This window comes from Xiphophorus maculatus, chromosome 16, assembly GCF_002775205.1.
Source record: "Xiphophorus maculatus strain JP 163 A chromosome 16, X_maculatus-5.0-male, whole genome shotgun sequence".
NCBI lineage: Eukaryota > Metazoa > Chordata > Actinopteri > Cyprinodontiformes > Poeciliidae > Xiphophorus > Xiphophorus maculatus.
Window position 1 is genome coordinate 10,645,868 of NC_036458.1, and position 13,669 is coordinate 10,659,536.

Consider the following 13,669-nt stretch of genomic DNA (forward strand, 5'->3'; position numbering starts at 1 on the left):
GCTGTATAAGTTTTCCACCCGGACAAACCTTGTTGCTGTGCCGACAGGTGTCACTGAACCCAGCCTATCAAGTAGATGAATTGGCGTTTACACTGCAAAAGGTAAAGAAAAGATAGACATGCAGAGTGAATTGTTTTTAAACAAATAATTTCTACATAATATTACAACCTAGATTTGCTTCTATGTAGGTCCAGTGTAAAGCAGTATTGTGTCCAACCAGCTTTAAAAGCCAGAACTTTTGCGAGATGCTGCGGGAGATTTGTCCAGGAATTAAGTCAATGCCAGCGAATATGATCAAAAGCTCCAGGTTTGACAAAATCAAATGTAATCTTACGTTATGGTCCTTCCACTGTTAATATTTAGAGATGAACAGGATCTGCAATGTCCAAACATTTTACAAACTTGTGAAGTTAAAAGTATTTTGGGTCACAAATTGGTTTGCATTTTTTTCCCCCAAATTAAAAATGATGGGTTTTTTTAGCCTAACAGCTAGCTTAAGAAGCAATATTTTAATTAAATTAAGCAGCAAAATGTTTGAATAGAAGTTGGAAAATTCTTATTGATTTGAAACATAAACAAAAGAGTCTTGCAAAGTTGCCTTAATATTAAAAAGGCATTTATGTTTTTTTTTTTTTCAGGTTGTTTTCAACTATTTCTAGCAACAACATAAAGATATGGGTAATTCATCAATTCATTTTAATTAAATTCAAATCAATTCAGTTTATTTATATAACACTAATTCACAACAAAAGTTGTCTTAAGGCACAATACAAAAAGAATTATTTCAGTTCAATCATATATGCATTCCAACAGATTCTAGGTGTGAAGCATAACAGTATGTTCAATTAGTTACTGAAAGAAAACCCAGCATATTGTATCGAGTGCGATTCACTTTTCTAGTGAGAAAAATTCTTATCATTTCTGAATTGCTGTTGTAGGCCACACTAAATTATTTAAACGGCCCCAGAGTCACATGTTGGACATCTTGCCCTAGTTATTTAAAATGTGTAATCATGTTAGTTCTGTCAGCAGTTCAGAGAATCTGTTTCGGGATCTTCCAGGGTGCCAGAGCTGCGTATGATCATTGTGACCGACAACAGGCAGCCAGGGATGCTCCATGTGGACGATGTGATGCAGGCAGCGGAGGGTCAGCACTACAAGCAGCTGTCGGACCTGCAGAGCCAGCTGTCCTTTGATGATGCCATCAACATCCAGTTCACTTCAGTAACCTTCATTACGAGACCTTTCACATGCAGCGTAGTGATATCATATCGAGACATATTGACCTAGATGCATGTTTCTCTTGCTTCACTGGCACTAGGGTACCACTGGAAAACCAAAGGGAGCCACTCTTTCCCACAACAATATTGTAAATAATGCATATTATGTGGGCCTCCGTATGGGCTACAATCACAGAGTGAGTCCACACTTGTCTGGTATATATATATATATCAAAACACACATTTTGATTTGAATAATCAATGTATTTATTATTCACAATCAGCCTCAGGTGCGAGTGTGTGTGCCTGTGCCTCTGTATCACTGTTTCATGAGCATGGCAGTTCACGGCATCACGCTCGTGTTCCCTTCTTCTGCTTACAACAGCTCTGCCAATTTAGAGGCCATCCAGAATGAAAAGTAGGATCCTCAGAGTCCATAGTGCGTCCAGTAACAAGAACTCTCAATGATTGCTGATCATATCTTCCTCCTCTTTAGGTGCAATTTTGTCTACGGCACTCCCACAATGTACACTGACTTGCTGAGTCGGGATTTACACTAGTATGACCTGTCATCAGTTGAAGCTGGTAAGAGACTTAAAAAGTCAAGCTTAGTTGGTTTTATTCAATTTGGAGTGAAGTATTGTCTTTGCTTTAGGGCTCATGGGAGGCTCTCCATGCCCCCCCGAGATCCTGAGGCGACTCATATCAAACATGAACATGAAAGAAATAACGGTGAGCATTTAATTTTTAATGCGTGACAGTCAAAGAGCTCCTGACAGTAAATTAGGTTAATTTTTTTACAGATTATATATGGAACTACTGAAAACAGTCCTCTTACGTTCTTGGGGTTCCCGCAAGACAACGATGATCTGAAGATCAACACTGCCGGGTGTATCATGCCTCACACTGAGGTATGCTTTTTTGGTGCAAAGAAACAGTGCAGCAGCTCAAACCTTGAGCTTTTTCACACTCTAACAAGGTGCCAAAATGTGTATTTCCAGGCCAAGATAGTGGACCCCAACTCGGGCCAGATTGTCCCTTTGGGGGCGTCGGGGGAGCTGATGACCAGAGGTTACTGTGTGATGCTCGGGTACTGGGATGATCCTCAGAAAACCAGAGAGGTCATCTCTGAGGATCGCTGGTATAGGACTGGGTAAGATGAGTTTTTAAAATCAGAGAATTTTTTGTAATAATTTTAAAGTTATGAGTGAGTTACTTCTCCCATCCAGTGACACAGCCAGCCTGAACAGTCTGGGGTACTGCTGCATCGAGGGACGTATGAAGGACATGATCATTCGCGGAGGGGAGAACATTTACCCCGCTGAGGTGGAACAATTTCTCCACAAGCATCCAAAAGTTCTGGAGGTGCAGGTGAGATTTAAAAACCCTGAGGGTGAGCAGTTTGCACTAAATATTTTATTTTTACAAGACAACTACAGTGCTGCTCGGCTTCCCAGGTGGTTGGAGTGAAAGATGAGAGGCTGGGTGAGCAGGTGTGTGCCTGCGTCAGGCTGAGGGGGGGCCAGACCTCCACTGTAGAGGAGATAAGAGACTTCTGCACAGGAAAGGTAGGAAAAGATGGATACACTGTACATGCACACAGACTAAAATGATTTTTAATTATTCAAAAAATAGCACACAGTCATGTATGTTGTTTTTTTTCCTTTTAGATTTCTCACTTTAAGATTCCATACTATGTGGTGTTTGTAGACAGTTACCCACTAACTGTCTCTGGAAAGGTAGGAGAGCAGTTTTAATGCCAGTATTTACAAATTTAAGTAATATAATACATAATTCATGCTTGAGTTGTAAAGCTAAACTTTTTTTTGTTTCTCTAGATCAAGAAGAACATATTAAAGAAGGAAGTGGAGAAGAAATTAGGTCTATGATTGTTTTTTTAGCTTTTAAAATGAGTAAAGACCGAAACTAATTTATGTATCTGAATAATTTATGCCTTGTTTTAAATTGTGCTGGAATATTAAAGCAGCCTGTTGATTTATTCAGTATTAAAGCTTTACAACATAGCAAATGAATGATCCAGTTTTTAATTGTCCCACCATACATCTTAGAATGAGCATCAACTGTATAACTTTCAATAAATTATTTTAAACAAGCAACTTTTTAGACATGTTTTTAGATAATCAAAAGGTGTAATAAGTTTTAGACCATAATAGGTTTCATTTAAGTATGAAAACAAAAAAAAAACAACATGCTTTCATTTCACCAAAACCATAGGCATATTTATTATCTCAATCTTTATTTACTTTAACAATTGACAATTTAATAGCATATTACAATGGCTGTAACCACTGTACAAAAGTAAAACTCGTTATCTCAACACATGCCATACAGTGGCAATAATCTGAAATAAATAGGACTTTAATGCCAAATGTCTCTATGTACATGTAAGCAAATTTTCGCCTTCTATATACACTACTGTACAAACTCGCTAAAGTCGCTTCAGTAACAGGCTCTACTGTAAACTGAGATCTCATAAATACAAACAACTAACCTTTAAATTATACTTCAGGCTATAACGGGTTTAAAAATGTGAGCTGCAAGAAGAAAAATAGATACAAAGTCAATAACAAAGCTGCCAAGACCAAAAAAAAAAAAAAAGTTAATACCAAATTAATATTAGTGAAAATCTGTGCTGCACTGCACAAAACCCTGAAAAGATCCATTGAGTTTAGATACGCTTCAGTAAAACTGAAAACTGTCAGAAAGATTTTTCAATATTTTGTTTGGCTTTGAGAATCCTTTACAGGTAGGGAGAATTTTGGGGCCAAATTCATGTCATAACATAATAAAGACAAAACTGTTTTCTTAAAATTATAAGTAGAAGAAAGAAAACAATTCAGTGGGGCAGAAGAATGCTTCACCCAACAGAAGACATGGCAACGACTGCGCTACATGGCTTTAGACAATCAACATTCACTTCGGTCTTCAGCGCGGGGCCGACCCACACTTCTGCAACCATAAATAGACATGCAAAAAAAAAGCAGCAAACAAGAAATATGCATTTCAAAGCATACAAGATAAACCAGCTGGAATAAGTATTTCCCTTTTTTTAAATATTAAACATTCAAAATATAAATAAGTTCAACTGTGCAATTCAGGAGAAAATACATGAAGAAAAATAATCAAAAGGAAGCTGTGGTCAGTTGAGGGCCTTTTTGTCAAGAAGAAGTTCGTTAGAGCCGTTGAGTTAGTGCTGCAGCATGAACGGTGACATCAAGGCAGCAAACAAGCACTGAAGAGCTCTGCTTTAGGCACATGCAGGGATCAGGTAGGAACATGGCTATGCACCTACCCAGCTGCACTCTGAGCTGCAACCTGGAGGCAAGTTTATTTAACTTCTGTCATGCATCTATCAAATTCAGTCATGCATACCCTCACCCAGTCAACCCTCTTTCAGTCAGTCACACACACACACCCACACACACAGCAGCTCATGAGTCCTATTTGTAGCCATGTTGTGTTGGATGGGCTTTGAGCAGAGGTTTGAATGGCATGTTGGGTCCTCACACACTTAAAGGCAGCATGCCTGGAGGAGGGATGGCTCTGTTGGTTGCCATGGAGCTCGGGTCCAGTCCATTAACAGTGCTGCAGATGAAAACAGGACATGAACTTTTGTTAGCAGGTAGAATTAAGACATAGCAGAACCAAAACTACAAGAGAGGTTTACCTTGTTTCAAAGTAGGACGTGTGCAGAGGGTGTGGGAACTTTGTAGGGTTGCTGTTGAGGATTGTGCCAACGTCTGTGGAGTATTTTTTTCGCGCTGCCTGATCTTTGGCAATGTTCCTACAAGCTGCAAGTTTGGTCTCCAAAGCCTAATGACAAAACAGGAAAAAAAAAGCTGAATTTAGCCTTAAAGGTAAAGCTTGTGACTTAACCACAAATTAAAACAATGAGACGTGGAATTTTATGTCTTGATTTTTTGCAGGAATCGTTTTGCTCCTCCTTTCCCACATTATTTCTGCACCAAATACAGAAATATTTGGTGCAGAAATATTGTGACAGCAACACAGCCACCCTGTCCAGCATGCTGGAGCCCCTATTGCATCGGTACAGTTGCAGAAATAATCAAAGAAATACAGTAAGATGTTTTAATTTATTACTATTTTAAATAGCAAAACTTCAGTTCATCCGACAAGACAAATTTCATCAAAATGTTTCTAAATCAATAAGTGATGCTGCAGGTTTTGAAAGAAAGGAGAATTATTCATTTGGAGATAAAATCCACTGGTTTAAGATGAAACTTGTAACATCACCCATGTTGCATAATACAAGCAAATCTTTGTTGCAGAGTAAATTTATCGGAGTTACGCTTATTGAACTCAATTTATATGACTATTTTGAACAGATAAATCATCTGTAAAAATATCCAACATCTCACTGGAAGAATGAAAGCTGCGCTCACATAAAGCTCAAGTTTTTTATAATGTTAATTTATTTGTCCTCACTTTCTTCTAAGTGCGTGCATAATGCGTCATTGCTCTGTGGCCAGACAGTGATGTGTTGATGCTACTATTTTCGGCTTCTTTCAAAATTAGAAAGCCAAGCAATTACGGTGGCCGACAGGTGCAAATGCGCAGCAAAAGAGAAAACATGCAAACAAAAAAGAAGACACCCCCGAATGAAATGCAGCAAACAAAAAGAGAGACGCAAACACCCCCGAATGAAATGCAGCAAACAAAAAGTGTTGAAAACGGAAGTGCTCCAGACCACTAGGGGGAGTCAAAGAAAATAGTATTCATTTCTATGGGACCAGATGCAAGATTCAGAGAAAGAAATTTGAAAGAAAGTAAAGGTATCTCTCTGAATCTTGCATCTGGAAAGTGTGATTATTGTGAGAAGTCTGAAACAATAGAGCATGTTATTTTAGAGTGTTGTAAGTATGAAGAAGAGAGAAGATGCATGCTGAGAGAGTGTGTAGGTATTAAAGAAAGGTTTAATTTAATAGAATTTTTGAGGAGAGATTTCGGGAGTAGACATATTCAAATAATTATTCGGTATCTTAAAAAACAAAGCTATTTCATAGGATATGAGTAGAGCAAGTTGGGTGTGAATGTGTAAAGAATATCAAAGAGGGGTATATAAAGTTATAAGCAAGTTGGATAATATAAGCAGGTGTGTATGTGTGGGGGTATGTTTAATCAGGAGTTAATGGAGGGAAAAGGTAGAAAGTGAAAGTTTATAGACCATCTCGAACCACACTCCATACTGGTAAGTGGCGGTAATGCTACTGTAAGTTTGTTGCCAACCGCCAATAAATACCAAGAAGAAGAAGAAGAAGAATCTTGCATCTGGTCCCATAGAAATGAATACTATTTTCTTTGACTCCCCCTAGTGGTCTGGAGCACTTCCGTTTTCAACACTTTTTGTTTGCTGCATTTCATTCGGGGGTGTCTTCTTTTTTGTTTGCATGTTTTCTCTTTTGCTGCGCATTTGCACCTGTCGGCCACCGTAAGCAATTTCAAGTTTGCGCTTTTGAATCCGTCTCTAAACTCTCGCAGAGAGATGCAAAAGGAATAAATTGGCTATAAATTGATAATGTAAATAAATAAAACCTACTCCAACTTTTCTCAGAAGGTCTCCAACTATATTAAGAGCTGAGATCCTGGCAGAAGGTGTGAGGGCCGAGCCGCTGCAGCCATTGGTCAGTCCTACAGTAAAAAGATTAAATTAATTAAAATATATATATTTTTAAATATATGCAGAAATAAGAGTGGGAACAACCCTTACCCTTTTGGCTGATGAACGCATGCTCTATACTCTTCCCTACAGGTGTTGCAGGGAGTGATAAAGAGGCCTGGACTGCAGAATCAGTCTTGTCTATATCTGATGTAGGCGAGCTCGGTGCCGACATCCTGTCAGTGCTCCGCTCTCGTACTGCCAGCTCCTGTCGCAGATCTGCAGGAGATTGAAGTGTGACTAATCAAATTCTCATCCAAAATGCCACAAATAGTACAAACCCAATCTTAAAAAAAGGTTTCTTCCTTACCTCTGGCTTCGTCTTTCAGCCGCTGCACTGACACGAGGAGTGACTCCTTCTCGTCCAGCTCGCTCTCAAGGAAAGCATTTCTCTCAATGGCCTGGTTCAAACGGCTCTCAAAGTCCTCCAGAGACACTATTGTTGCCCTAAAATCAGAAACACGGCTTGTTTCGTGAACATCGCAGAAAATCTAACAGTCTAAATGCATCTTAATGCATTATTCTGATTCTGACCTTTTGGCTCTCTCCAAGTCGTCATTGGCTTGTTCCAGTTCTCGTACGTATTTGTGTAGCTGCTCCTTGATGCTGCGGGTCTGGCTCAGGTCGTCCTCCAGCATGGAAGTCTGTTTGTAACTCTGAGCATACTGCTGCTCTAGCTTTTCCTGATAACAGATAGAATAAAGAGAAGAAAACGCCCCGGGAGTGAGCCGATGTAGAGAACCAGGAGCACAAAAGCGCACAGTAGCATGACGTTTGAAAATACTATTTTATGCATTTGCTTGATGGTCACAAACAACAGCAGAGGAAATGAGGAGAGTCACAAGACAGTCGAGATGTTCGTTGGTGTTATTTCACTGTCAAAAGGCCCTTTTGTTCACAGGGGAGGCCCCTGGCCCCGCTTCCTGCACTAGGTTACGTGTAATTAGAGGCATTGCTGTGTGCCTTTACTGTGGCCCCTGATACACAAAGACAGGAAGGCATCATTCCTACCTTCTCCGGTTCATTTGCAGTGTTCCTTTTTAGAGTTAGGTGTGGCACATGGGCTCACATGTTTAACCACAATGTGCTCATGGTGAATTTCTTATTGTGTGTACATAAATACAGCCGGCAACAATCAGAACTCAGCGCTCAGGCCCGCTCTGATTTAGAACGAGACTCGTCCTTCCTATTTCCTTCTGCTTTATCCCGACATCCAATTAAGCGTTGCCACAGGATTACTTAACATGCTTTGTAAACTCTGTCCTAGGAAGCAGATCAGATGACTCAAGTAACTCTGCTTGGTGTCCCAACTGGAGATGCGCCTGTGACAGATTTTGTGAAGGCCTGACCTGCCAGGTCCTATTTGAACAAATTCAGATTGTTTTTCTTTAAACTTTTATGCAATTTATTATTTTTTTCTGGATAAATCTCTAAAAATCTTGTCCTGACTATAAAATGTTTGTTTTAAAATACAAGAGTTTCTCAAAAGCAGAATGATGTTTCTCTCTGGATCCTGTATATGTATTTAACTAAATTATAAGACAGTGTGTAGCAAATGTTTGCCATTTTTTCCCATAAGATCCATTTAAAATGAATAACAACTGTTTTCAACTTGGTTTATTGAGGGTGAAAAACCCTGATTTGCATTCCAGTGTCGGATTGTTTGACTGCCAAGTCATTCATTAATTTATTGTAACAACGCATAACCATTACGTAGACATTAGTGTGAACAAACAATCTTTATTTTGTAGGGTCAGAGGCGTCAGATGATCTTCTGTGTCCAGCTGACCAGATAAATATTTTAAGCAAACACGGCAACTTGTATGATGTGAAAGGACAAGTTTTTCCATAATGAAGAACTTGTGGTTGTCTGTGTTACAGAACTTTGATTTGAAAGGGGATTTCTTTGTGTTTTTCCTGTAGAAATGGTCAGATTTTTACTTCAGCTGTGAGATTTCTAAAATAATTTCATAATTTTCTATTCTAGCGGTTTACCTTTAGGTTAGACGCCTCGTTCTTCAGTCTCTCGTTTTCAGCTTGTAGATCTCGAAGGCGGTGTTCAGCCTGACTGAGCTGAGCCTCCAGTTCGGCCTCCAGTTCCCGGCTCCCCTCCTGGAACTCCTGCAGCTCCTCTTGAGCATCTTGGCAACTGAATGATACAAACACAGAGAAGAGGGAGAGAAAAAAAAACAACTGTCATTGTTTCACATCTGCATCACAGATCAACACTGGAACCATTCAGCTTTGCAGAGCAGCTCAGCAGCATTAGTTCTAGAAAACGGCCAAGCTATTGTTCTGCAGGAAGAGTTTAGCTCAGGCATGTTCCTGGAGCTTTGACAGAAATAGACCTGGAAAAGGGTTAACTTTCACTCTTGATTTAACTATACAACACCAATCCCATCTCAGCATTGCTGAATTAACATAAGCGTGCTACTTGTATAATATAAAAAAAGGTGCATTTGTATTAACAACCAAAGCTGGAACGGAAAATCTCATTCTTACATAACCTTTCCCCTGATCAGATGACACTGTACCCAATGCCACTCTGAGTTCAGCTGCCTTGCACTGAGATAATACTCTCAGAGAGAGCTGCAATCCATGAATCAGTTTCTGTGCGTGGTCATTCCACGCATGCCAATGTCAGAAAGCCTTGTGACATCAGCAGATGAGTTCTCCAACGTCCCAGCGCCAGGCAGTCAATTTAAAACTACACTCTCAATGTAGAAATGGTAACTTCTTCTACAAGAAGTTACCATTTCATACAAACGTCAAATGTAGCAAAGCAAAATATGGCAAGTTAAACATTTCAAAAAGGTAATTCATTAACAATGCAAGCTGCAGTTGTTGACAAGTTTGTGTTAAAGTCCGCCTGAGAAAACACATGCTTGAAACACGTGCAACAAGCCACCTACTTGAAGTTAGTTTTTCCGTGGCTTGATGTTTTTCCCACATATACCCACTGCAGGAATTTCTCGGAAAATCACCATGTCTTTAACCCTTTATATGCAACCCTTCACTTTGCCTGAGTGGCTCTCAGTTTCACATAGGGACCAAGCAGGGTTTAAAAAGATTTACTCAGCACAGCTGCAGACCCCAGAAAGGCTTGTGGCTTTTGCTAAAGCTTTTGTCATTTCCTCTTGAATTGGTCAGCAGGTTTGCGGTTTGTTATGTCATAAGGCTCAACCCGGTAGCCCTGCACTGAAAACCACAAACATTTCTCAACTGAGGTTGGCTTTTATTTTTGTGCTAATACAGGGGAACTGCTGCCAGCTACAAAATAAGCTCAGTTATGTTGCTGCAAGATGAGCTTATTGAGCAAAAACATTATTCTATAATTACACACACAAAACGCTGAGAACAAAACAAAACATGCAGCTCAAGGTCACACATAAAAACAGAACGCTAAAAATATCAACTTACAGTTTACAACCGACACATATAAAGTAAATGACACAAAGTATGAAGTCACAGGGGCACAACCTACCTTTTCTTATATTTCAGGGCTTGAGTTTTCCAATAATCAACCTCCTCATCCTTTGATGAAAATTTAGGAATCATCTCTGTGTCCATGTCAGGGCAACCTAAGAAGAACAGAGACATATTCTTAATACTGACTGGTGAAACAAGCAAAAAGCACAACAAAAAAACCCCACTTTTACACAAGCAGGTTACCCTCGTCTAGCACTAAATATTTAATCTTTTGTGTTCTTTGGCATGTCGAAACAAGTAGGATGCATTCCCTTCTTATCTCAAATCAGAGCAACCAATGAAATCCAGTTTTTAAATTTGCCACCCGAATGGAAACAACACATTTTTGAGGTCTACAATGAGAAATAATAAGTCTGACCATGTCACAATATGACCAGTATGTTCAGTATTTTTTGATTTGAATTTGCAGTAGGCCAGCTAGTTCTTCATGAAGGACTGCTTCATTGTTTTAAAAAAAATGTGTGGTTAGGTGTATAAATGGGCTAAATAATGTGCCATTTGCTAAATTAGAGAGGACTTTGTATTTACACCTCTATAAAGTTTGCTCTTCAACTTTAAACGACCAGTTTCCAGAAAATATCCAAATAAAGAGTAGTTAATGTTAAACAGATGTTTTATGCGTTTAATCCACTGTTGTGTTTGCAAGAGCAGCACTATAACACACAGCTACCTTAATTCATGCAGATAAAAAAAAACAGAATAATAGATTGTTTTCAGGAAAATATAAGAATATTTGCTACTGCTGTTGGGTTTGTGGGACTATAGATTTAGTCTCTGTCTTAGATTAGACTAAAAAGGATGTGTGATTTTCTCCACTCTTTCGGGTGGGCGACTGCTCTTCCGTTGAAACATTCCTATGAGGTGCCCTCATCAGCAACTGACTGACTGACAACATGTGTTAGTATGCAGCTTCACAAATCAAAACAGTGGAAAGCTGGATGGTTTTCCCAAAATATCACTGACAAAACAAGTTGGGTGCATCATGTGATAGGGGGAGACTTATTGGTTGTCCAGGTTGGGTGCATCATGTGATAGGGGGAGACTTATTGGTTGTCCAGGTTGGGTGCATCATGTGATAGGGGGAGACTTATTGGCTGTCCAGGTTGGGTGCATCATGTGATAGGGGGAGACTTATCGGCTGTCCAGGAAAGTACCAACAATGTCTAGGGGACTCTGTGTCTCCCAAATACATGTGATAATCAAGAGCTGCCATGGTAACAGGCCAAAGCCTTGTAGAAAACTGGATATTCAATGGCACATTCAGAACTATAGATGCAGCCTTTTTAGATCTGCAATGTCTTGTTGTCAACACAGTGTACAGGTAACATAACACACCAGCAGAAGAGGTCAAGCTCGATCATGTAACAGGTTAAGAATAAGGACAGGAGGGAACCTGCATTAGGAGGGATGATAATTTCACCGTCCTTTTTTGCCATGACAAAACAAACACTAAAAGAGAAGTGGGGAGAAAGTCCTCCACCAACCATACTGTGTGCTTATGCTTTAAGAATGATGACTCTATATTTAACAGACCTTCGGAAGCTGATGAGATCAGTATTACATCAACTCTTTTTCGTTAATGTTTATTCAGTCTTATTGGCTCAATTTGCACGGATAGCATCACTCCTTGAAGGTTTAAAGGGTGTGGTGGTGAAATTACACACCGAACCTTATGTTAAGGCTTAATATCTTCTGCTAGATTGCTGCCTTAAATTAGCATCTTTTGTGAACTGAGCATTAGAAAGGAGAGAAAAAAAACCCCAACTCCAAACATTAACAGTTTCTGAAACGTAAAACCAACGACTAGTATTCATCTAAAACAAATCTTACAGACTGGATATTATTTATCTCAGTTATTTAGTCAAGCAGAGAAGAGGTCGCTAATTTAAACATGTCGCTATCTGACACCCTACATTTAGACTGAAGCAGTCCTGTGTTTGAAGACGCCAGAAGGTTCCACAAACAGCGGACTGAAATTAAATTAAATTAAATTAAATTAAATTAAATTAAATTAAATTAAATGTAAAAGCTAAGTAGTACAGTCGAAATGTGAGCTTTTATCTTCGTAACGTTCACAAAAGAACAGCGCCGGAAAACGTTGAGCGAACAGGCCAATAATTGACAATAATAAATCATACTTAAATCCTTACCTGCTCATATCAACCGGTTGTCTGGTCCTCTGTTTCAACAATACTCCGTTCAGCCGGTAAAACACACAACGAGACGCACTCCTTCTCCCGGTATGGGCCTCTGACACTGACTGAGGGAACTGGAATGTGTTTAGGAAATTGCCAACGCGTCTCCCGGAACTAACGTAAATCCTCATGCAAGACGTACGCCGTGACGTAGTTTCACGTTACGTAACGTCTGAAACTAAAAGAGGCCCTCCTTTTTCTTTTTTTTTTCCCTTTTCCATCTGAATGTTGGAGTTATGTCAATAACCACAAGGTGGCGTCCACAAGAGGACTAACCTGACACCTAGTGACAGATGGAAAACAAAAATACATGTTTTTGATATACGTCTCAATCATAGCCATCCATCCATCCATCCATCCATCCATCCATCCATCCATCCATCCATCCATCGGAGTCACTAGGTCACCAAACAAAAACATGGACAGGAAACTGCACTGAACAACAGTGCATTCACATTTAAACCAGTTTAGTGTAGTTTACATGTTACATTCCTACCCTGAGGGACTAACCCTAACATGCATGCTTTATGTACTGTGGAAGACAGCTGGGACATCGACAGGCAGAGGTGTGGACAAATTTGTGGAATTTTTCCTATTTTTGTAAGAGTAAAAAAAATGTGTGCAGATGAGAACTTTCAAGATGCAGATTGTGTGTTAAATGAAACAAATTTGTATTCAAAGTTCCACACTGTATGTTCCAAAGTTTCGACTGATTTCTTGAATCAGTTGAAGTTAGCATAATTGTTTTCCACTCATAAAAGGTGTTTTCTCATTCTTTAGCCATCTGGTCATATTCACAGAAAAGAAACTGGTAATGCAGACTGACCAGAATCAAAAAAAGCTTATTAATAGGTGAAATTAATAGGTATTTTTATGCAGTGTATGTAAACTTCTGGTCACAATATACTCACCATTTATTTCATTACATAAGACTTATTGCTCTCATTGCTTATTGCTCTTTCCTTCTATTTACTTATTTTATCTTGTATTTTATCTTGTATTGTTATGTATGATCCACGTGCCTCATGTAATTGCCCCCCTGGAGATAAATAAAGTTCTTTTATTGA

At 39.2% G+C, this 13,669-nt stretch overlaps 1 protein-coding gene and 1 pseudogene across 1 annotated transcript; one reads left to right on the plus strand and one right to left on the minus strand.

Annotated features, from left to right (window-relative positions):
• LOC102229721 overlaps positions 1-3,335 on the plus strand; it is a 41,547-nt pseudogene extending 38,212 nt beyond the window's left edge.
• A 98-nt stretch (positions 3,336-3,433) lies between these two features.
• Positions 3,434-12,723, minus strand: LOC102221380 (nuclear distribution protein nudE-like 1-B). Its single transcript, XM_023349543.1, has 9 exons — positions 12,558-12,723; positions 10,403-10,499; positions 8,914-9,067; positions 7,453-7,601; positions 7,229-7,365; positions 6,970-7,137; positions 6,799-6,890; positions 4,909-5,054; positions 3,434-4,826 (listed from the first exon to the last, which is right to left on the minus strand). The coding sequence occupies exons 2-9, from the start codon at positions 10,486-10,488 to the stop codon at positions 4,745-4,747; spliced, it is 1,014 nt and encodes a 337-aa protein (XP_023205311.1). The 5' UTR covers positions 10,489-10,499; positions 12,558-12,723; the 3' UTR covers positions 3,434-4,744.
• Positions 12,724-13,669: the final 946 nt, after the last annotated feature.

Excerpts from the sequence above, each read along its gene's own strand:
- LOC102221380 (XM_023349543.1), bottom strand. The coding sequence starts at position 10,488 with ATGGACACAGAGATGATTCCTAAATTTTCATCAAAGGATGAGGAGGTT. Across the intron at positions 9,068-10,402 it reads GCCCTGAAATATAAGAAAAG|TTGCCAAGATGCTCAAGAGG; the intron begins GTAGGTTGTGCC and ends TGTATCATTCAG. Across the intron at positions 7,366-7,452 it reads GACTTGGAGAGAGCCAAAAG|GGCAACAATAGTGTCTCTGG; the intron begins GTCAGAATCAGA and ends TTCTGATTTTAG.